Here is a 25,045-nt window from a genome sequence, read left to right on the forward strand (position 1 = left end):
TAAGCAATGAAACTCTTGATTAAGGGAACTATTTCTCACGAATTTTGTATTTTTCATTAGCATAGTAAATGGACATCCACACCACATAAGAATACAGATCAACACATTTGAACAAATCTTTAAAAAAAAAATCTGCAGATCACCATGATTCCATCTTATAATCGGAAGTCGTCGGCACTCTCCGTAAATGAGCAGAAACATCCTCATTTACTTTTTCATATGATTACTTGCCTTCAACCTGTTCCTTATTTTTTGGGTTGTTTTTTGATTAAAAACCTTGATTGGTCTGTTTCGGGGTTTTTTGATTCAAGAAAACTAAACTTCCGGACATGGCTTTTTATTCGTTCGTTTACTTTTGGGTATTTTTCATTTTTAAATGAAATCATTCTTTACTTTTTTCCTGAAAATCAATCGGATATTCTAATTACGATCGTTTCCATTACGATAGATTTTCAGTATTACGGAAAAGCGGCACTACTCCAAATTCAAGGAATGGCCTAAAAGCAGTCTCCACTACAACAGGGGCCCTCTCCTTAGTACAACTCGAGGGCCATTGTCACTATTCACATTAGGAAACTACTAACGGGCAAGGACGAAAAAAACTCGCCATTAAAGAAAAACAACGGTTCGGAAAAGCATTTTTTTTACACACTCAAACTCAACGGGCCGAGGAAACACCTACTTTTATTAGGTAAAATGGCACAATCCATTGTTGAAATGTCAATTTACAAAGGAACCAAAATAATCAATCCCCAAATGAAAATTAATCAATTAGGGTTAGTAACCATTATTTTTTAAAATATACTTTTAAAAGGAAAAATTTATTTACACATTTACGAGTTAACGGCAAGGAAAGCATTTATAATCAAAATCTGTATTTTTGGTAAATAGAAACCTTCATTTCATTCTGTTTAATTTTTTGTTGGAATTTGTCAATTTTTGAGGAAAGGTTTATAATTAATAAATTAAAACCAAAAGGGTTGGACATCATATTAAACTATTACTTAGAAAAAATGTGTCATTGTAAGCTATTACCCAATATACATCTCAATGTTAAAGTATTTGTGTAACATTTGGTACAGGGTTGATTATCGTTCCATTATGAAGCAGTCCGGGGAATTATAGTACAGATTTATCTTTTGTATCATTTGACTTTTTAAACAATCTTCAGGGTTCCATTTCTATCAAGTATTTTCTTGTGTTGGGAAAAATTGAGGTATATTTTAGGGTACACTTTAAAATAATTTTAGAAAAAATGTACAGGGTGCTGCCCTCACAAAATCCACCTCAAATGTCAAAAGTCAGTGGGGTGGGGACACTAATGTAAAGGGGGTGCTCCCAATCATCTTATCACACTCTCATATGCAGAATCAGTGTGGTGGGAACAATAATGTCAGGGAGCTTAAATTCATGCGTCCACTTCAAAATTGTCAGAAGGGTCGGTGTCTGTGGGAGCCCTTTAATGTACAGAGGTCTGCCATATAAAATTTTTCACAAAAATTCCAATTTGAGAATTTTCGTGTGGTGGTGTTTTTAGGAGAAAAAAAATACTTTGTAACAAAACCATTCATTTCATTATCACTAAATATTTCATACGGTCAAGAAATAAATGTGGGTTGGAAATGTGGAGGGTTAGATTAGCATTTTTGGTACACCCAAACAGGCAGAATTAATGGTCCTGGGAAGGAAAAGTTAGGTCCCCTATCAATCCAACTCAAATGGTCCAGAACAGTTGTGGGGGGAGACAATCTGTCTGGAGCCTGTACCATCTTCCCGTTCAAATCCCCAATGGCTGCAAAAAATCAGTTGTGGGGACACTAAGACGGGGGACATTTATAAAATTTTCTTTCGGCCCTCTCATAGTCGTAACGGTTGGTGGAGACCCCTTGTAAATGGAGGCTGACCCTATATTTTAAATGTGTGGCAATTTGGAAGAGAAAGGGCTCAATGGGTACCCCGAGTGGTTTTCCTTCTATGGGAAAAAAAGCGGCGGATTTTAACCCCAATATGGGTTCAGTTTTCTCCTTCCCCGGTAAAATAGGTTTCAATCCGGACAAACCAAGCCCTTTTTTCCCCATAAGCGGGTTTGGAATGTTTGGAAACAACGAATTCCCCCAATGTTATAGCAACTATAACCCAAACTGGCTGGAATTTTCCCTTTCCCTGGGGCAAAGGAAACCGTTTAGTGTCAACAAAATCCCCTCATTATTTAAGGTTGTTCGGACAACCCCGGCTTCATAAACCCCCGGACAGGGGAAAAATTCCTGTTGGTGTCCTGTTTCAACCCCATACCCCTCAAAAGCCCTCCTACAGGGAATAGGTCTGAACGAAACATATCTCCCCAGGACGCCCAAGGGCTGATAACCATCTAAACCATATTCCGCAGGTCTTCACGTGTCCCGCTTAAGACTGGGGTGTCCCCGGGTAAATTAAGAGGGCGGCTCTTTTTTGAGGGGCGATGCTTTCTGTTGGGTTGGGTTGGTTCAAGTCCAGGTTTCCGGGGGTCCTGGTGGAGGTAAATGGCGCTTTTTTCCCCCGATTGGTGCGATTATTGTTCCAGTGGGAAAAGCAGATCGGCTGGGGAAACGGTCCCAGGGAAACCCATTTTCGCTTCCCCGGATTCGCCTCCCCCTTGCCGGGGAACGCCCAAATCGTTTCGGGAACCCCCCACCAGCACCAGATCCTTCTTCCCCCAAAAGGTCTGGAGATGGCCCCTTTCTCCTTGGGAACCCACCCTTTTCCCTCCACCAAAATAAGGCAGACCTAAGGGCCCGCGCAGAGTCCCCTTCCCCCCCAAGTGCGAGAAGAGCTTCCGCTGGTCAGCCAAAACAAAATTTTGGAAAAATCTCTCCCTTGGTCTCATTTGGGGGGAAAGAGGGAATTGTTCGGCTACCCGGTTTTCCCTTTAAACCAAACCTTTTTGGTGTCCGAGCAACCCCCAACATCTTGGTCGCCCGGTGGGTTTGTCCAAAATGTTGGGAGATGACTGAAAAGTTTCCCCCTGGGCCTTGGGGAAACACAGGTGGATAGGGCCGGGTCCAAGTAACCAGGGGAATTTCTCCAACCCCCACGCAACCGGTCGCTGACAAAACTCGGGCACACTGGTGCCCAGGTCCGGGTGGACCGGCCCTTTCCCCAGACGCGGCTCCGCCGACGTTAAGGACTGGTCAACCCACTCGTGGGGTCGTTAATGGCCGTGGTCCTCGTCCTTCCGTGCTGAACTGGCCTGTCCCCAAGGGCAGGACTTAAATCCTTAACCCCCCTTCCTCCTAGGGGGTCTTTTTCCTGGGGGAGTGAAACTCGTTGCCTTTTTTAACTCTTGAGGGGGCCCGTCCATTGTGGTGGGCCTCGTTACATCTTATGAAATTTTAAAAATTGGGGACTTCGGGAGAAGAACCCCAATTCCGGAACATCCCCGAGTAAAATAATTTTCCCAGCCTTTTACAAACTTGCCTGAACTTCCTTTTTTACACTGTTTTAAAAAGGACCTTGTACCAGAACAATCCAGATACTTGCATTGGAAAACAGCGTACTGTAAGGTTTGGGCCTTTAACCGTAGGGTTTTTCCTAACCAGGCCACATTTCTTCCCTACCTACCAAATATTGGAACAACGTCCACATGTCATAGTCGCATGTCTGCAACCAGGTGGAAAAAAAGTTGCACGTTTGTGCTTTGGGCGGTTTGGGGAAAAGGTGAGTGGGGGGGAAAGGGTACTGGGCTAAGTCCTCAAATTTTCGGGGGGCATTGTCAAAACCAAAAGCTTTTGGTTCCGAGAAAACCCCAATACTCTTGGTTTTGATAAGAAAAATTTGGGTTTCCTAAATGAGTATGGGACTATTTTTTTAAAGTTTTAAATGGCCCCCCCTGAGGCCTCTGGAAAAGCGGGTTTGGGGTTATACGGGAAAACAGAGAATCCAAAGTAAAAGGTTTTTTGGGCCAGCCCTTTGTTAAAAAAACACAGGGAATTTGTTTAACGAATAGCCTCTCCATCCTTGCTGTGGGTTACGGGTAAAGCACTTAGTTAAAGAACGTTTTTATTAAAACAAAACGGTCCATATGGTTCAATAAAACATTGTTATCACCGTTATATTATAAACAATTCCCAATTTTTTTCCGAATTTTGTTAAATAATTTCGAAATTTTCCCGAACTGTGCGGTTACTCCACGGTTGGCTTTTAAAACGCACATGGCAGGCGAACCCCCTTCCCTCACGGGGGAACGGCCGGACAAAACTGAGATTTCAGTGGGACTACAAAAATCCGTTCTCCAGTTGGGGGTTTATGCTTTGCGACCTCCCGATCTGTGGTTTGGGCCTTGTGTGTCTTAAGGTCTCATAACGTTGTGAACTGTGGAATTCGAGGACGCGACCTAATTCCCCCCTGGCAAACCCCTAAACCCCAGAGAAACTTCAATCAGGATGAACACACGGAAACACAAGTTCAACTGGCGTGTTAAGTTCTCTCCCCAACATTAACATATTGGGTGTGAACCCAGAACTGCGATTCACAGCCATTCTGATAGCCCCCGATACTTGCGGTAGGAGCTCGTCCCACTAGCTAGTGGACAGACTTGTGAAACATCGTACTGCGTCCATTACCGTGCGGTTAAACCGCTCAACATGTCCGTTGGCTGATGGCCTAAATGGTGTTGTCCGAGCCTTGTGTATCTTGAGCTTTTCACAGAGCTGTTTGAACAGGTGACTCCCAAAGTTTGTCCCTCAGTATGTAAATATCTGCAGGGGGGTACCCAAACCTTGAGAAAAAGTTATTGACAGCAGCCCTTGCTGTTTCTGCCGCAGACTGATTCGGAAGTGGGATACATTCTACCCATTTAGTAAACTGATCCACTATCATTAGGATGTAAGCGTTGTTGCTACGCGTAACAGGAAATGGTCCAATGAAATCCAAATGAACGAGTTCCGTTGGTGCGCTGGCATGATAGGACGTTAGTTTATCCCAGCTTTCCTGTTGTTCTGTTGCAAGTTGGACACGAGGAAATGTAGTTCCTGACATCCCGTGATAAGTTGTACCAGTAGAACTTGGCTACATCTCCCGATCGTCCTCCCTTGACCTTGATGTCCAGCGGACGGCAAGTCATGTGTTAGGGCCAAGATCTCCTTCCTCAGATTTTCGGGGACAACCAAGAGTATGCTAGTAAGGCAGCTTGCATCCCGCTTCCACAAAACACATCGTCATCAAAGTTTATAACAGTTCCCTGTTAATCCAATAATATTTTACCTCCTGGCTGCTTAACATCTTCGGTAGGTGTCTCACGTGACTTAGATGCTTAGCTTAGGATCCTCCTGCTAGGCTTTAATAATATCCGTCCAAATATACCCGCTCACCCAGGTGAGTCTGTCGACGTCCTGAGTAACGGTTCTGACTGCTGGTGACCGATTGGCTAACAGCACCGCAACGTCAACGGAGTCAATGAAATTGCTCCACTCGCGGTGCCTTTTAGTACAGTAGTCGAATCCGCAACACGGCAGCTGTTCCGGCAAAACGTTATGCCTGTATTCCTGGCAGATGCAATCATGCTTACCTCCGGACCGATGATGAATCTCCATCCAGTACTGGCTTAACTCTTCCAACCAGCGTGCTAGTTGGCCGTTAGGATTCTTAAAGTTCATCAACCACTGAAAACTACTATGGTCGGTCCTGACTTCAAAATGGCGCCCTAAAAATAGTGACGGAAATGTCGCGAAATACGAATAACCGCGAGGAGCTCCTTCCTGGTGGTGCAGTATTTTCGCTGAAAAGAAAAGAAAAGCGAGCACTATCTTCCAGTGCAGCCTCAATATCAAACTCATGACTCTCGAGAACGAGCTAGGTGCGTTGGTCAGACCAAAGGGCATCTGCTTTAACTGATACAAACCGTATTTGGTGGTGAACGTTGCCTTACATCTATCTATGTCCTTGAACTTAATCTGCCAGTAGCCCCACGTGGTGTCCAGTTTTGAAAACCACATGTTCCCTGACAGATTGTCGATACATTCTTCCACCAACGGCAAAGGAAATACATCCTTCTTGGTCACATTGTTGAGAGCCCTGTAGTCAATGCACCATCTCGCACTCCCGTCACGCTTCCGTACCAACACTGGAGATGCCGCCCACTCCGACATTGAGGGTTCAATAACATCAGCCTTGAGCATTTTCTCCAAGTGCTTCTCCTCCTCCCCAACAAAAACAGCTTGGCGTTCTGCTGAAACGCTGCTTAATTGGGCCAACATCGCCTGTGTCAATGGCGTGCTCTATGGCTCGGAAATTCCCGATATCAAATTCGTTCGCAGAAAAAAACAAAATATCAGCATAACTTATTAACAGCTGTTTCAAGTCTGCACGCTGCTTCTCATAAAGCTCTTCACATGACCGATGATACATGTCCTGTAAATGTTCAGGAACTTCTGTGGCTTCAGATGAGGAAATTTGACGGATACGGAATGTGGTACCTGTTTCAGGTAACGCCTCGGGAACAATCTCATACCTTCTTAACAGACGGGTTGATAAACGACATAGTTGGACCATGGTTACCATCGAAACATACACGGCACGCAAACAATGTCTTAACCTCTGGCTGTATAAAATAGCTTTTCTCCTCAAGGGGCTGCTCGGCGATACACTGTAAAATGATAACAGATCTCGCTGGCACAGTGATCCGACGAGCTACTCTGATCCTGACAGCCAAGACAGCGTCAACGGAGGCCTCCAGGTTCGTTTTGAAGGGCACCGTTCTCTGTTGAATATGAAAAGTATTTCCTTTCATATCCACCGTAGCTTCATCCTTGGCCATCAACTCCAACCCAATTAGCATATCGTCCTCAATAGGTGCAACATACATATTCTCTTGGAACCTAAGGCCATCAAGCTGTAACCGGGATAAGTCGAACAAGCATCCCTTCATCTTCATCTCCCTACCGGCACCTCGCAAAGTAAATTTCTCAATGACTACAGATGGGTCTTGTAATTACCGATAAACTTTGTCGGAAATCAACGTAACCTTCGACGCAGTATCAATTATATCATAAAGTTTCTTACCATGGACCAATACCGTATAACGATCATAGATGGAGACTTAAACTGTCGTATGACTAGATGTCTCGGCATTTTTAACTTGGATCAGACCTTGGCCTTCTAGGCTGATGCCTCCCCGTATAAATCTTTGGAGAAGGACACATGATTCGCACTAGAGCTCGCAGAGCATGTGCCCGGTACCGTCGCAATAATAGCATCGACCGTTGTTCGGTAATGGTGAAGGTGACAGTGACCTGGGTTGACTCCAAGACCTGGACTCCGATTTCTTAGACTTCAGGTGGCACAGTAATGAGCGAATATCAGCTTGAACACTCTCCGTGCTTTCATCAAGGCTGTATATCTGTTTATCGACATTCAAGTCTCTCTTTGGCTAACCCAACTGACAGGAACGTCAACTCTTGCGCACATTGAGTGCTAACTCTGGTTCACCATCGCTGCTCGAGTCAGTGTCAAGGGACACCAAAACTTCACGAACTTAACGTTTGACACTTGGTTTATCAAAGATCGTCTGATGATTAAAATTAAAACTTTTTATTTTGTCCAACAACAGCTCGACCGAATTACAACAGTAGATATCCAACGACTGTGCAAAATGTCAATTATTGGCAATTACACACGCTGAAAAAATCCAACGCTAACTATCAATTCTTAACATATATAATTTATTCTATATTTAGATAACTCAAGAACCTTTTCTTCGAAAACACACCTGCCAAGCAATGAAAAACACAACGTCGAAAATTCACTGTAAATTATATATAAAATTTCCTCGGGGAAATAATATGTGCAGACGACAGGTTCCGCACATAAAAAAAATCAACAAATTATATTTAACACCTGTCAACAAATTGAGTCTTGGATAATTATCACTGTTTAGTAATAATATAACATTGAAACATTTATCAAACAATAATAAATGGCAGTATACTACATGAAAATTATTAGCGACACAAAAAATAAAAAAAAATGGCGACGACTCGCACGTGCTTTTCAAACTTAACAAAAATATGCCTAGATCGAAAATTTGCCATCGACCCCAATATAGTGAAACCACGTGTAGTGTCACAAACATATAACATACATATACAATAATGGTCACTCAAATGGCATATAGTATGCTTACCAAGCAGTACGAGTAAACAAGCAGCAATAGACAAGATATAATGCACAATACAATAATAAACAGTTCTCGTAGGTGTTGACAGGTCAGTGTAGATCTCAAAACTGCTATACTGCTATATCTATATGGTGAAATGACAGCATTTGATTTTGTTTTCAAAAATAGACCCCACGATGGATAAGCTGACATATGTAATCCCGTGAAGGATATCCCAAAAACTGTGTATATACCATTTTTTTATCTTAACGTTTCGATCGTTTTAACATTATGTGTATTCAATTCACATAACATTTACCTAACAAACCTGTAGTGAGCAAAGAACACAGGCATCGATACATAAGTTCTGGTAATTGGAAGTGTTAACATGCACAAAGAAGACGAAGATACTTACAACAGAAACCAGATCCTGCTTTAATGGTACGTCATTATGAGGAAAGTGGATATTTGAAATACTAAGACATTAATTGCATGGTCTGTTGCTGTTTACATATTATATATAACATCATATAAAACATCGTGTGTCTCTTCAACAGTTTATAATTGATAAATATGAACTAACAATTCTCCTTCGTTTAGAGATGGCAATCTCACTAATATCCTTTATAAAATAAGATATTTTCTCTCCAAAAAACAAACAAGCATTGTGTTTTAAGAGAAGTGATGTCGATAATTCTATATTTACACACGTTACCGCTGTTAACGTTTTTAGACTTAACATTAAATGTAAAATAAGCAGATTTTCATCGAATAAATTAAATACCACACAACATAGAAATTCTGATTTTATATTACTCATCAGAGAGTATATACACGGATGACCAAGTTCGGAAGCTGGTGACCTAGTGGGAGGACGTGATAACAGGTTGGGATCCTCCCATCACCGTTGTTCAAATCACTGTCTTTATCAGGATTGCAAAGTAAAGGTAGGTGGTTTATTATATCAGAAATATATATTTAAAATAATATATAAAATATCAGAATTATACGGAACATGCATTTTTGAATGGTATATTGAATACCTAATTTTAACGCATATCTTAAACTGCTAGCGACTGCTTGCGATTGCTTCCGACTCTGGTAATATATTTTCCCTTTCTGACATATTCTTTTTTAATTTATACCCCAAAAGTTTTTATAATATATACCGAAAACGCCATGAGGTATCTTATAAACTTGAATATTTTCAACAAGGAAAGAAATAATTCATTGATTCAGAAAAGATTTTGAGAATATGATAAAAATATATTCTTACTTATTTTCACTTTACTGTAATGCTTGTACATACTTTTTGTATATTATTGATTCATTTAATTTTATTATTATTATCTATTTTTTTTTATAATGAAGTGTAAAATCGACTATACGACCAGTTGTTGTAACATGTTGACTAGGATATCAGCTCGAGGATTTTAGAAGGGAATGTATTAAGCTGTTAACATTTTGTAATTTAGTATGAAAATTTCAAAAGCTATAACAGACTGAAATCAGAATAGAAACTCGACATATCCGCTTAATGGTTTTTTCTTTCTTTTTTTTTCTCCTTTTTTTATTTGCTAATGGCGATATTCCAAACTTGGTCTTTGATAACTTGTTTAAAATAATGACATCTACATTCTTATCTTGGTAAGGCTTATTACTTTTTATGGTTTAAAATGATAATAAAAAGCCTTACTAACTCCATTTCCGTTCTCATATCAAAATTTTCAAATATTCTTTCTGTTCAATGTTTAAGGTTTGAGACAAATGTTGCTCTCACATATTTCAAATGGTAAACGCCTTTATTGCAATGCATTCGTTTTTTAGTGGGTTCTAATAACTATTGCAAATGTAGTTATCGTATTAGATTTATTGATAATTTGTTTTATCTATCGTCTGCGTAACATGTACATTGTGTAAATATATATACATTTATATATATATTATGATGTGCGTATATGGCGATTTTACGCCTTCTTACTGATGTAGGTAATTTAAAATTAAATTGTTACTTATTACTTTAAGCAATGTCTTTATAGTCTGTATCGAGAAGATTTTACCTGTATGTTTTACTCGAGAAAAGTCCAAACATGTAGATACAATCAGTTAAAATAGACATCTTCATGCATGAACGATCTGCAGAAGTATCTGCTGTGTGACGGATTTGGACAGCGGACATGGTGTTGAGATTCATCCTGTTTAAACGACTAACATCAAAGCAAAGCACTGATAGTTGAAACTTCCGAAGTTTGGTTGTTACTTGTCCCAATACTGTATATTTTCGTTGATCCTAGAGATCAAATAACTTGATTAGATACTTACACTTAAAATTATTATTTGTTGTTTACAGCCATCTGAAGCTACTTATAGCTCGAGAAACTTATTCAATTCCTTGAAGATGCTATACGATGGCTGTCAGTAGAATGAATAGCTTTCCAGATATACATATCAAAACTAGTAAGACATTGTACGTTAGTTCAAAGATGATAGTATGTGTTTCCCGTTACAGCTATAGTAGCATTGAATCTGTTAACAACGGTTCAGATATGGGTAGAAATATAATACACACAATGTGAAGATTGACAAACTTTGTATTCCCGAATGCTTGAAAAGTAATGACAGTGGAAATTTGAAAGAAGCATAATCTTGTGTCTGATGTGAATCCAATATACACGTATGTATTCGATTCAGTAGTGTTCGAATCATCCGTGTTTAATTTCCTAAGAAAAAAGAAAGGACAAAATCTGGACCGAACGAAACCTTGGACTCATCTGATGTATTCGATTTATGCCTGTTCGTCACAAGTGAGGTTTACTCTAAATACATACTTTTACCGTGTTTACTTTCTTTAACGTATGTGGTAATAAACATTGTTTTACATTACAGATGTCGTGGACTAAATTAGTTTGTATCCTTATCGCTGGTGTGTACATACAGGTAAGATGTGGTTAATGATAAGGTGATGACACACAGTCTTTCTGAAATCTGTGTTACCTATGTATTATTAAAATAAGCAAAATAAAATCCAAATCGTTCAGATAATAATAACGTTGCATGATTACGAAATCTCCGAATGTGTAAAACAACTCTTATTCAAAAATGTCCTATTTTGTTTTATCTATAGAATTTTGATCTCCATTAGGCAAATTCCTTTGGAATATTACTTATATAGGCATACTTTCATCAATATTACCATTCCATATTATGGATGACGGATACAAAAACAAGAAAAACGCTTGGCATTCCGGAAAGCCTGCTTTCTCGATGAAATCATACATACGATATTATGTTGACACCGAGATGTAATTTCTAAGATCATTCTTTTGATGTAACATCTAGCTAACTGACGGGGTAAACCACCAGACCCCGGATGTGGAAGCACTAAGGTGTGTTGGCCTACGGAATGTCCCGTTGGCGGATGTGTTGGATTCCTGGTTAGTTGGTGGAACACCGATTTGGATTATCTGCGCTTCCAGATGAAAGTTGAGTTTGTCTCTCAAGGCGAGCACTATATAGCATTAGGTTTCTCCGGCAACAATCTGATGGTAAGTTTTCAAAAACTATTTTTGCCATTTTTCCAAATTGATACGTTAATGGCTTCATCAAATATATATATATAATTATTACTGCGTAAGTTACACGGAAAACAAAATGCAAAAGATATTAACTATGATTATTTTCATTATCAGGAATCTTTAAGAGAAAATATGCTGTTGTAACGCATGAAAGTTGATGATAAGATGGGATGATTCAACTAAAATATGTTTCTGTTTAATGAAAATAAAAAACAAAAACAAAAACAAAAAAACAAAAAACAAACAAACAAGCAATTTTATGAATATCAAAAATGTTGTATGGAACATTTTAAGGTTAACAAATTGAGAATCAATCAATTAGAATATGTATTTCTATTTATCAGCCGAACAGCAGTATTGTCATGTGTCGAAGTGATGTAAATGTCCAGCTAGGTTATACCCAGGGGCACACATACGTCCCAGGGACGGTAAGTAGTTTATATCGTGTTAATCTTAAAACAATGATTCACATTAATAAGTCTGTTGTATTGAGGTATGTGGTTCTATAACTAGCCGGTTTGCTGTTCTGATAAAGCTCAGTTCACGAACAATCTTGTACTTTCTAGGTTGTGGCCCTGGACAAGACACTGTATCCAAGTTGCTCTGGCTAGCATGTATAACATATAAAGTGCCTGTCTTATTGCCATATCTCACCGCTAGGCTGCACTCACGTATACTATTGTATAAGAAAACATACAGCATGTAAAAATATATTGTTCAGGAGTGGAATCCCTATGTCTGTTCAAAGGGAGATAAATCCAACAAATAAAAAAAATGTAAACTAAAATAAAATCTACAAACTGAAGTATGATACTACGCTCCATGTTGATATTGATATGTTCATTGTACCTATCAGTGACGTCATACAGGATGGAAAACTTTATTGTGATATTTCACTCTTTTTAAAACTTATAAGTGTTAATGACTTAATTTGTAATTAAGATATTAACTTAACGATTACGTTTTTGCTAGGTGATGGAAAATGTATTTTAATTAGGCCTCGTACATTGTATGTCTGTCATATTAATATATCAGTTGATGGTCTCTAAAAGGACCATCTGTCTTATTCATTAAACCTGAAAAATATATTTTCAGTAAATAACAATGTCAGTTTTCTATATTTCATGTTGATTTGAACGGGGTATTTGTAGTTCCGGCAGATTCTTACCAAACCATTGTTGATCTTGCTATCGTCCATTAAATTGACATTTTTTATGAATCGCCATAACTAAATAAGAACTAATAGAATTGATATTTAAAAGGATAGCAGTTTGCCGTTTAAATTTTAGGACTTGTATGGAATTCGGAACACGTCAGTTGTCATTGAGAATAACATCACCACATGCTCCTTTGATCGAATCAAGAACCCAGTCCGGAACGCAGCTCAACTGAGATCTCTAAGCAACCCATTCTTCCTCCTTCGGGCTTGGGGACTAGTCACAAGTAAGAACATTATTTAATATTGTAAATAGGCTAAATTGGAAGAAAGCTTTTACCCACAACAATTCAGTAAAATAATCCAAGACTATTATAGGGATAACCAGTTATACGAATACCAGCAATAAAAAACCAAATGGAAGACTCAGACGAGATGCTTCTTGAGATTTGACACATATACTACGTTGCATAGTATGGAGTTGTTTGATGTTATCATCAATTTTGAATTTTATTTTGTTTATATTTATTATAAGCATGGGTGTCGTAGGGGAAAAGGAAAATTGCCAAAAATCCTGTTCAGTAGACAAATGGATAACCTTTCTGATTTGAAAGCGCGAGTTCTGAGATTCTTGATAAAGGGAACTATTTTGCACGAATTTTGTATTTTTCATTACCATAGAAAATGGAATTCCACATCCACATCGGAATATATGTCGAACAAATTTGAACACATCTTTAAAACCCAATCTGCACATCACCTGAATTCTATCTTATAATCGACACTTTCCGTAAACGAGCAGAATCATCCTCATTTAACTTTTCATATAATTACTTATGTCATCACCCTTGTTCTTATTTTGAGATTGTGTCACCCGGATTTGACCTTGATTTGTCTGCCAGGTTTCGTCGATATAATCAGAAAACGCTCACTGTACCGGAACATCTGGTCTTCTTCTTCTTGTACTTTTCAAAGTCTAAATGCAAATATTTTTTTCTCATATCAATCGATTTTTATAATTACGTTTTTGTTATTATGTTGATTATCTCCATTGTAATTGATTGAACTGAAATATGCTATTTATTTTATATTTAATCAGATGGAGTACCAACCTACCACGGTACCACACGAGGAGTGTCTCCTAATGAGTACTCGTATCCTACCTCAACGGCCGCAGGACACACTACTGCAACTCCAGAAACTACAACAGCCGCAGGACACACCGTACTTCCATTAACTACAACCCTCGGCGCAAGTCTCATGGTTGCCAGTCTATTCTACATATAGGAACGACAGTGAATCAGAGGGTCGCAAGACTGAAAATCTATCAATCTACGGATTATTAACCATTCATTATATTAAAACATATTTGTTAAAATAAGAAAACATTAATTTTTATGTCACACTACAATAGGTCTAATTAGGTAAGTCTTTTGCAGTGTTATTTGTCTCCTGATAAGTCCAAACTGACAGTACGTAATGTAAATGAATAACGTTAATCAAATAACAAAATAGATAGCAATATAGAGCTTATAGATGGAGATTTTCGCTATGGTAACGGAAAGCATATTATAATCACTAACATTTGTTGATTATGGCAAATAATTGAAAACCATCACTATCACCGATTAAGTGTTGTAAAAATTTAAAAAAAAATACTAAAAAATATGAAAACCGCTAATACAGATTAAGAAAGTCCCCCAAAGTCGACAATAAACATTTCCTTGGAATGTCTGACTGTAGATTAATTACATTTTGCAATTTAATCAATGTGTTATTAACTGGGGCACGTTCAACACGAGGGATAACTCAAATAAAACGCGAAGCTTTCATAGAGTGTTTAGTAACGGAAGGGAAATAACTCCTACAGTATAGTCTGTTTCTCTGGTGCTGAACAAATAAACTTCAAACTGTTTTTATCGTTACTTCTGTGTTAAAATTACGGTCAACGAAGTACATAAGGTAGTATAATATGATCAAATATTTTTTGTATATAATGATTTGTTTGTTATAAATACTTCATGCCAATTAACAACAAAAACGTAGATGTAAATACATTTTTCTGGAAAAGGCTATACCACGAAGGGGGGTAACAGTTTGTGTGATTTTATAAAAATATAAATAGCTTTTCTCCACTGGCATTTAGAAGCTTGAAAAATTCACTTAGAATACCTTGATATATGAGCTTTCATTTAGCATATAGACTTTTATCGACCACAAATATTTTCTGGTTAAAAAAAACAAAAACTCAAACGAACATACCACAGTCGGGTACGGGATTGGCGAGAATTACGTTTAACAAATAAAATTATATCACTTGACCTAAGAAATGAGAAAATACCTTATAAAGCATAGGTAACTGGTGGCCTCCTTCCTTACTGTGACACTAAGCATCAAGACTTATTTCAAATACTAGTATACTACCAATAACATGTGCTCGGACCAACTGTCATGGCGATTTAGACATTACGGTAACCTCCCTTTTACGCCATCTAGCGATAACTGAAGTCCCTATAAGAATTGTCAAGTTTGGACGGAAAGGTATTATCTATTAATAAATCCACAAAATGTTGACATCAGTATTGAAGTACGGAGAATTACGTCAGATAAATGCATGAATGTGTAGAAAGAGATGTATCCATATGATATATGCATGCATTATATTGCGTTTCATTATGAAGGGAGTCTGAGTTTATAGTATCAGAATTTATCTTTTGTATCTATTTGATTGTTTTCATTAAAATCTTCATTGTTCTATTTTCTGTTATCATAGTTTTTTCCTGGTTAAAATTTTCGTAGGTATTTTTTATGATATCAATTTGGTTTTAATACCACTCTCATACTGTCTGAAGTCAGTGTGGTGGGAGACAATAATGTACAGTTGAGTTTTCACTCATCATACGTAACACTCTCATACTGTCAGAAGTCAGTGTGGTGGGGACACTAATGTACAGGGGTGCTGCCACTCATCATATATCACACTCTCATACTGTCATAAGTCAGTGTGATGGGGACACTAATGTACAGGGGTGCTGCCACTCATCATATATCACACTCTCATACTGTCAGAAGTCAGTGTGGTGGGGACACTAATGTACAGGGGTGCTGCCACTCATCAAATATCACACTCTCATAATGTCAGAAGTCAGTGTGGTGGGGACACTAATGTACAGGGGTGCTGTCACTCATCATACATCACACTATCATACTGTCAGAAGTCAGTGTGGTGGGGACACTAATGTACAGGGGTGCTGTCACTCATCATACGCCACACTATCATACTGTCAGAAGTCAGTGTGGTGGAGACACTAATGTACAGGGGTGCTGCCACTCATCAAATATCACACTCTCATACTGTCAGAAGTCAGTGTGGTGGGGACACTAATGTACAGGGGTGCTGCCACTCATCATATATCACACTCTCGTACTGTCAGAAGTCAGTGTGGTGGGGACACTAATGTACAGGGGTGCTGCCACTCATTATACGTCACACTATCATACTGTCATAAGTCAGTGTGGTGGGGACACTAATGTACAGGGGTGCTGCCACTCATCATATATCACACTCTCATACTGTCAGAAGTCAGTGTGGTGGGGACACTAATGTACAGGGGTGCTGTCACTCATCATACGTCACACTCTCATACTGTCAGAAGTCAGTGTGGTGGGGACACTAATGTACAGGGGTGCTGCCACTCATCAAATATCACACTCTCATAATGTCAGAAGTCAGTGTGATGGGGACACTAATGTACAGGGGTGCTGCCACTCATCATATATCACACTCTCATACTGTCAGAAGTCAGTGTGGTGGGGACACTGATGTACAGGGGTGCTGCCACTCATCAAATATCACACTCTCATAATGTCAGAAGTCAGTGTGGTGGGGACACTAATGTACAGGGGTGCTGTCACTCATCATACGTCACACTATCATACTGTCAGAAGTCAGTGTGGTGGGGACACTAATGTACAGGGGTGCTGTCACTCATCATACGTCACACTATCATACTGTCAGAAGTCAGTGTGATGGGGACACTAATGTACAGGGGTGCTGTCACTCATCATACGTCACACTATCAGACTGTCAGAAGTCAGTGTGGTGGGGACACTAATGTACAGGGGTGCGGCTACTCATCATATATCACACTCTCATACTGTCAGAAGTGGGGACACTAATGTACAGGGGTGCTGTCACTCATTATACGTCACACTATCATACTGTCAGAAGTCAGTGTGGTGGGGACACTAATGTACAGGGGTGCTGCCACTCATCATATATCACACTCTCATACTGTCAGAAGTCAGTGTGGTGGAGACACTAATGTACAGGGGTGCGGCCACTCATTATACGTCACACTCTCATACTGTCAGACGTCAGTGTGGTTTGAGACAATAATGTACAGGGGTGCTGCCACTCATCATAATGTCATCTCGGTGTCACATTACTATTCTAATATTCATACTGTCAAAATCCCTAACAATATGTCCTTTTTCTGACCGTATCCTTAGTTTTATATTAAAAAAAACCCATTTATATTCAGAGGACAAATCAAATAACAAAATTCGTTAAAAGGGCAAGTATTCTCTACACCCATCGTCTCGTAGGAATATCAGACGACATGCGTAATAACACTCATAAGATAGTGCGATATGATTGAAACAATATAGTTCCTATAATAAATATTAACAAATGAAATTGATAACACATCTTGCATGTAACACTTGCAAATAATGATAAAATGCAAACGTAAACCCAAATGAACACTTCACTGCAAATTCTTCAACCTTTTAAAAATCGGTTACAATAAACGGATACTTTCCTGGAAGAATATATCAGGATAGGATAGTGATGGTGATACATATCCTGGTGGTATATTTGTGGAGTTCTTTGGTGCGATTTCTTGCTTTCATTACAGTCATTAAAGATATGCACTGTGTGATACCTCATTTAAATCATTTAAATGACTCTCCAAGCTAAAGCATGTACCGTTACTAAAGTAAATGAACCCGTTGTTATGCGTGTAGACCTTCCTGTCGAAGTATCTCTGGTGACAACGAGTCTTCCGCTCCTTGGGTGACTCGTTCGATATCTCCCGATTGACCTAGTAAAAATATGTAGTTGTAATTCAAAGTATCGAATGATGTGTTGTTCGGTATAATAATGGTATGATAACATTAATCAATACACAAAGTACCATTTTTTCGTTATTGCTCCCCTTCCCTTAATTTTTGGCTTGTCACTTTTTCACCACTGATAGTAATGTTTTAGATAATTGATAATAATATTTTTTTACATAAATTATTGAATATAATTGTTCTATTTCGCCCACCCGCTGCCGCTCTTCGTTTTGTTAACGGGTACACTTTCAAGATAATGTTGCCAATTATAAACGCCTAAATGTATGTAATTGCCCCCATCACTTCCGGTTACACGGGACTTTCTTTTCCAGATACGTTCCAAAATATTGCTAATGCTGGAACACATGAATATGGAATCAATCATTGGCAAACATCAGATTATATATTATATTTCTCATGCATTACCAACGGCAAATGTGTACTAATGTTGACACTTATATAATTCGTTTGAATTAGTTTTTTAGTATGGAGTTTTTTCTTTCAACTTTACAGATAATAAGTACTATAAATATACATATATTCAATATAAAACTGATCACTTTATCAGCTACCAACATTTACAAAAATAGATAAAAATACTAATATCAAAAATAAGACTTGATCACCTTTGTTCCAGAAGGTCATGCGTTTCATACGGATGATTTCTTATATGTATCAAACAAAACTTAGGAACATGTGTTGTTAACATTTACCTTAAAAGTAGTGAGCTAATCAGGTTATTATTAACCTTAAAAGTAGTGAGCTAATAACATACGGATAAATACATAAATGCAGGTAAAGTGTTAACATGTACAAGGAAACATTGATACTTACAACAGGAACATGATCAATTGTATGTCATGACGAGGAGAGAATTGTGTGTTGCTATAGAGGACATAAAAATAGCATTTATTTATCTTAAAACAGCATATAGGTAATTTTGTAACGGGAGGGTAATATAATTATTGCTTGTTAAAATGTGTTCATCTTCAGCATATAAACATTTATATCAAATTTGAATGTTACATACACAGCATAATATTTTGTAATTAGTCATTTAATAAGTTTATTGATATTGAAAACATTCAGGTCTTCATATACATTCATCATATCATGAATTTGATATGTATTGAGGCATAAAAGTAAACGAGTTTCTGAAAATTCTTTTAAAATATACGCCGTTTCATCGGTGAGTATATTATCATTGCAACAACAATACACCATAAAACGTTATCTTGTAGCATATTCGTTAAAACATCAACACTTCTTATTTTGTTTAGGAGTGCACTAAGTGTAACATTAAAATAATGAAACACAGCAAATAAGAATATTCTGACATCGCGATGTTAATAACATAGTATCCTGCTATAGCTTGTATTAGTAATCCCCATTAAGACCTTTTATTGACTGATTGATATTTTAAATAGATTTGTAAAATGCAAAATACTGCTAATTAACAGAATGTATTGTTGCTATTTACATATTCGATGAATTCATATAAAACATCATGTGTCTCTTCAACAGTTTATTACAAATATATATATAAACTAGGTTATGTTGTTGATCTAAACATGGCAATATTACTTACTTTAGATAATATCAAGGAAATAAATAGTTTGAAAAACACCACCAACAACAACAAGAACACTGATTTACAAAGGCTCCCCTGTTTTTAAATAAGTTATCCGAACTTAAATCATACAGATTTTTTTATCGAACAAATGAAACATCACACAACTTAAACATTCTGAGTTAGACAATATATAAACGGATGACCAAGTCCGGAAGCTGGTGACCTAGTGGAAGCGGAAGGTTGGGATCATCCCATCAGCTACGTTCAAATCACTGTCTGTATCAGAAGCTCCAGGGCAGGGTAAGGAGCTTATTTCATTTGAACATTGATAAGAAAAGTATATATCATAGTGAGAAAATATTAAAAGTATAAGAAACATGTTTTTAATGAAATTCCAATTAACCTTGACGTTCGAATAATGAATATCCAGTTTTATCGCACATGTTAAACTGCATGCAACATATCGATATATTAGTTAAAAAAAATTGAGAATATATATTGTATACTATACCGTGAAACTCAGTTTTTTTGTTGTTTAAAGTTGTATAATGAAGTATCTAAATAAACACATGGTCAGTTGTTGAAACGTTTGACTAGGCACCAGCCCGGAGATTTAAGAACGAAATGTATTAGGCTTATAATAAGGTATAATTTGTCATAAATAGTTTACTCTTCAGCATGTAATACATCCTGGTCGAGCTATAACTGAATGAAGTTATAATCAAACGACTTAACCGAATTCGAATTAACGATTTTTAAACGTTTTTTGCATTAAAATGTGTTTGCTATTATGTATAAAATCATGTCACATTTTTTTGTATCTTTATTCTCTATGGCATAATATTTACATGATTTAAATAAAAAAAGCCGTACCAACTCTATCCCGTTTTTATTATTTTGGTAGATTTTTTTATTTACCTTAAAGATTGTTATTAACATTTATTTCCAATGGTAACCGTCTTCATTGTAATGCATTCCTATTGTAATGTGAGCTAGATAGTTCAAGTAACTATTTGTAGTCTGTGTCAAGAAGATTTTACTTGAATGAATAGGTATCTGAGTTGTTAAATATCGTTAATACACACGCACACGAAAAAAGAATCCAAACATTCCAGATGTAGATAGAATCAGTTTATTTATACATCTCTATACATAAATGACCTTCACAAGTAACTGATGTGTGCCGGATCTAAACAGCGGACATGGTGAGTGTCGTCCTGTTTAAACGTCTAACATCAACTACAGCAAAGCGCTGAAAGTTGGAACATCCGGAGCGAAGTAGTTACTTGTTTTAATAATCTATATATTCTCGTTCCTCCTGGGTAATTAGGTTAGATACAAATACTTATAATATCATTTGTTGTTTGCAACCATACGAAGCTATTTATAGCTCGTCACACAGGTACATACCTATGCATCTCTGGGAGGATATCAGAAGTATGATCCCACATATTATATTAAAACTATTAACACACTGCACGCAAATTCAAAGATATGTGCTTCTCCTTACAGCTATAAAATTTTGAATATGTTAACCAATGGTAAATATATGTCTAGAAATATCAGAAACACCCTGTGAAAATTTGACGAACTTTATACTTCCTGAATGTTATGTAAATTAAAGGGATGATTCTGGAGGATTATAACACACACAATGGCATTGAGCTTTTAGATAATGTGATTAAATATATATATCTGACTTTTTGTATTGCAGATGTCGCGGATCAAATTAGTTTGTATCCTTATCGCTGGTGTGTACACCAAGGTAAGATGTGGTTAATGATTAGGTGATGACACCTACTTGCGTTATCGATTTTTTTATTGTTTTCTTGTTAAATTAAAATTCACAGTGTACAGAATTATATTTGTGCGTAATTAAGAAATCTCTGATAGTGAAAAAAATCATGGATTTTCTTTTATGTCTAAAAGGTAAATTCCTTTGGGATATTACTTACATAGGCCAAATATCCTCATTGTTATCATTCCATTTCATATCCCGGCTGGCTGATACAAAAACATGAAGAAAAAAACGCTTGTTCCAGAAACCTAGTCTCTCGATGAAATTATATGTACGATATGAAGTTGATGCCGAAAAATAATTAAGATCATTCTATTTATATAACATCTAGCTAACTGACGGGGTAATCCCACCAGACCCCGGATGTGGAAGCACTAAGGTGTGTTGGCCCACGGAATGTCCCGTTGGCGGATGTGTTGAATTCCTGGTTAGTTGGTGGAACACCGATTTGGATTATCTGCGCTTCGAGGTGAAGGTTGAGTTTGTCCCTCAAGGCGAGCACTATATAGCATTAGGTTTCTCCGGAGACAACTTGATGGTAAGTTTTCAAAATATTTTGTTACCAAATGGATACGTAAATGGTCTCATCAAACATAATTGTTATTCATTACTACCTGTAAGTTGCAGAGAATTTAAAATATAAAAGATATTAACTAAGATTATTATGATTATGAACGTTGAGAAGATAGGGTGGTTCGACAACAATATCTTGCTATTTAATGAAAAAACAAAAAACAAAAAACAATCATACATTTTTGTATTTACAAATGACAAACCTGGAACATTTTAAGATTTACAAATTGAGATTAAATGAGAAAGTGTATTTCTATTTGATAAGGCGGACAGCAGTATTGTCATGTGTCGAAGTGATGCAAATGTCCAGCTAGGCTATACCTCGGGTCGTACATACGTCCCAGGAACGGTAAGTAGTTGATATCGTGTTAATTTTTAAAAAGTGATTGTCATGTGATTATATTCATTAAAAAATGTCTTTTGTATTGAGGTATGTGGTTCGATACCTTATCGAGGCGGTTTGCGGTTCTGATAAAGTTCAGATCACGAACTAGACTAACCCACGGTCTCTAGAAAAATATAATTATAAATATAAATTGAGCTTTATGATTTTGGTCCCTAGGATACGTCTGATTCCTTAGTTTCAAACTATGGGCAGATAATCTAGCATTAGAATTTAGCTTGGTCTGATTCCGAAGTTTCAAACTATGGGCAGATAATCTAGCATTAGAATTTAGCTTGGCAATTCTCAACCAAAAGATCTTGGTGGCCAGTCTAATGCAGGTTGTGTCCCTGGAGAAGACACTGTATCCAAATTGCTCTAGCTTAAATGAATAATATTTAGACTGGATTACCTGTCTTAGTACCATTTCTCACCGCTAGGATGCGCTCATATATACTATTGCATTATACAACTTACGACAGGTAATCCAGTCCAACCCTATATCGTCCAGCAATGGAATCACTGTCTATTCAAAGGGAGATTAATCTTACAAACAGAAAAGATGCAATAAGATAAAATAAACGAACCAATGTATTGTTAAAAATATTACGCTGCATGTTGATATTTATGTTTTCGTTGTACCTATCAGTGACGTCATAAAAGATGGAAACCCCTATTGTGATATTTCACTCTGTTAACACTTTTTTGTAAAGAAACCATTAACTTAACGATTACGTTATTGCTAGGTGATGGAGATTGTATTTTAATTAGGCCTCGTATGTCTGTCATATTAATATATCAGTTTATGCTCTCTAACGGGACCTTCTGTCTTATTAAAATTTGGAAAATATCTTCAGTAAGTAACGGTTTTCTATATTTGATGTTGATTTGAATTTGCACTGTGGACTGATACCTGCCAAAACATTGATCCCGCTATCGTCCATAACCATATAATAACTGATAGATTTGTATTTTTTAAAAGAATGATTAATTCTATTACGAAACTACAACAACAAATACACAAACAAACAAAAATGATATTGAACTGATAAACAATGATCATAATTTGTCATTCATTTTCCAGGACTTGTATGGCATACAGAACACATCATTTGTCATTGAGAATAACATCACGACATGCTCCTTTGATCGAATCAAGAACCCAGAACGGAATGCAGCTCAACTGAAGTCTCTAAGCAACCCGTTCTTCCTCCTTCGGGCTTGGGGACTAGTCACAAGTGAGAACATTATTTAATATTGTAAATAGGCTGCATTTGTAAATAGAAAGAAAAGATTTACTAACAAAAGAAATTCAGTTTGATAATAACAGTATAGAGATAACAATTTACATGGATTAAAAAACAAAAACAAAATTGAAGTCTCAAACAAGATGCTTCCTGGGATTTACCACATATGTAAATGCTACATTGCACATTATCCAGTTTTTATGTTAGTTTTCATCACTTTTTAATTTTTTGTCATTTGTTTATGCTTATTATTAACATCTAGATTGTGCCGTATTCTGGTTTATTTATCTAGTTAATTTCCGGCTATGCTAAGGCTTTATTTCCTTGAACTACACTTGTAAGCTGAAAGGCCGCGAGGCAGGCAGGCACATCCATGTCGGAATACATGTCAAACAAATTATTACACCTTTAACTTTAGAGAAAATATGCATATCCATAGGATTCTACCCTATGATCGGAAGCCGTCGGCACTTTCCGTAAGCGAGCGAGAACATCCTCATTTACCTTTTCATATGATAGCTTATTGGTTTTATTTTAGTGGTATTTTTGTATAAATTTAAATCTATATTTTTGTTCATATTTTGTCATTGTTTAATCAATTTTTGTAATTTCGATTTCGTTATTATGTCGGTTTTCTCTGTTGTTATTCAGGTTTAACTGGACTATGCTTTTATTCTATATTTGATCAGATGGAGTACCTGTCTACCACACCGATACCAGACGAGGAGTCTCCCCGAATTCGTATTCGTATCCCACCCCAATGTCCACAGGACACACTGTACTTCCATTAACTGCATCTCTCGGCGCATGCCTCATGGTTGCCAGACTATTCTACATGTTACCATAGGAATGACTTTGAAAATCTACCAATACAACTGTATACGGATTATTAACCATTCCATTTATTAAATTATTCCTAGCTAAAATAAGAAAACGTTTATTTGTATGTCACACTACAATAGGTCTATTTATCAAAGTCTTTCTCGGGACTATTTTGTAGTGTTAATTTCTCACCGGATTTGTATATACTGATAATACTTCATGTAAAGGGAAAACGTTGTTAATCAAAACACAGCGTACATAGCAATATGTATTGCTTTTAGTTAAATATGTAGATATTATCGCTATGGTTACAGTAAAGCATATTAATAGTCACAAACATATGTTGGTTATGGTAAATTATCAAAACAATCAGTATCACTGATATGAGGCATCTTGAGAAATGAAATGTTGACGGAAAAGCATCCTAATACAATCCATGGATTAAAATAAAATGACATCAATATAGAAGTACTATAAATCATATTCAATTAATGCATATATATATGGTGATATATTTGAAAAAATAGATTTTTTTCATTTTGTTTTCCTTTCATAATAAAGGGTGTCTTAGTTTATAGTATCAGTATTTTGGTTTTTTATATGTATTCGGTTGTTTTGAATAAAATCTTCTCTTATTCTATTTTCTATTGTCATAGTTTTGTGTCCTGCG

At 37.0% G+C, this 25,045-nt stretch overlaps 2 protein-coding genes across 2 annotated transcripts in view; both read left to right on the forward strand.

The window, feature by feature from the left end:
* LOC117327505 (putative ferric-chelate reductase 1) overlaps window positions 1–15,616 on the forward strand; it is a 27,855-nt gene extending 12,239 nt beyond the window's left edge. Inside the window, exon 6 of the mRNA XM_033884532.1 lies at window positions 13,959–15,616. Coding sequence (XP_033740423.1) covers window positions 13,959–14,146 — 188 coding nt within the window. The 3' untranslated portion in view covers window positions 14,147–15,616. The remainder of the gene's footprint in view (window positions 1–13,958) is intronic.
* A 4,208-nt stretch (window positions 15,617–19,824) lies between these two features.
* Window positions 19,825–24,953, forward strand: LOC117327506 (putative ferric-chelate reductase 1). The gene is made up of 6 exons (XM_033884535.1): window positions 19,825–19,853; window positions 21,268–21,318; window positions 21,683–21,889; window positions 22,190–22,273; window positions 23,391–23,544; window positions 24,243–24,953. Exons 2-6 carry the CDS (start codon window positions 21,268–21,270, stop codon window positions 24,398–24,400), a joined length of 654 nt encoding a protein of 217 aa, XP_033740426.1. The 5' UTR covers window positions 19,825–19,853; the 3' UTR covers window positions 24,401–24,953.
* The last annotated feature ends 92 nt before the right edge of the window (window positions 24,954–25,045 follow it).

Source organism: Pecten maximus, chromosome 5 (genome assembly GCF_902652985.1).
Source record: "Pecten maximus chromosome 5, xPecMax1.1, whole genome shotgun sequence".
Classification (NCBI taxonomy): domain Eukaryota; kingdom Metazoa; phylum Mollusca; class Bivalvia; order Pectinida; family Pectinidae; genus Pecten; species Pecten maximus.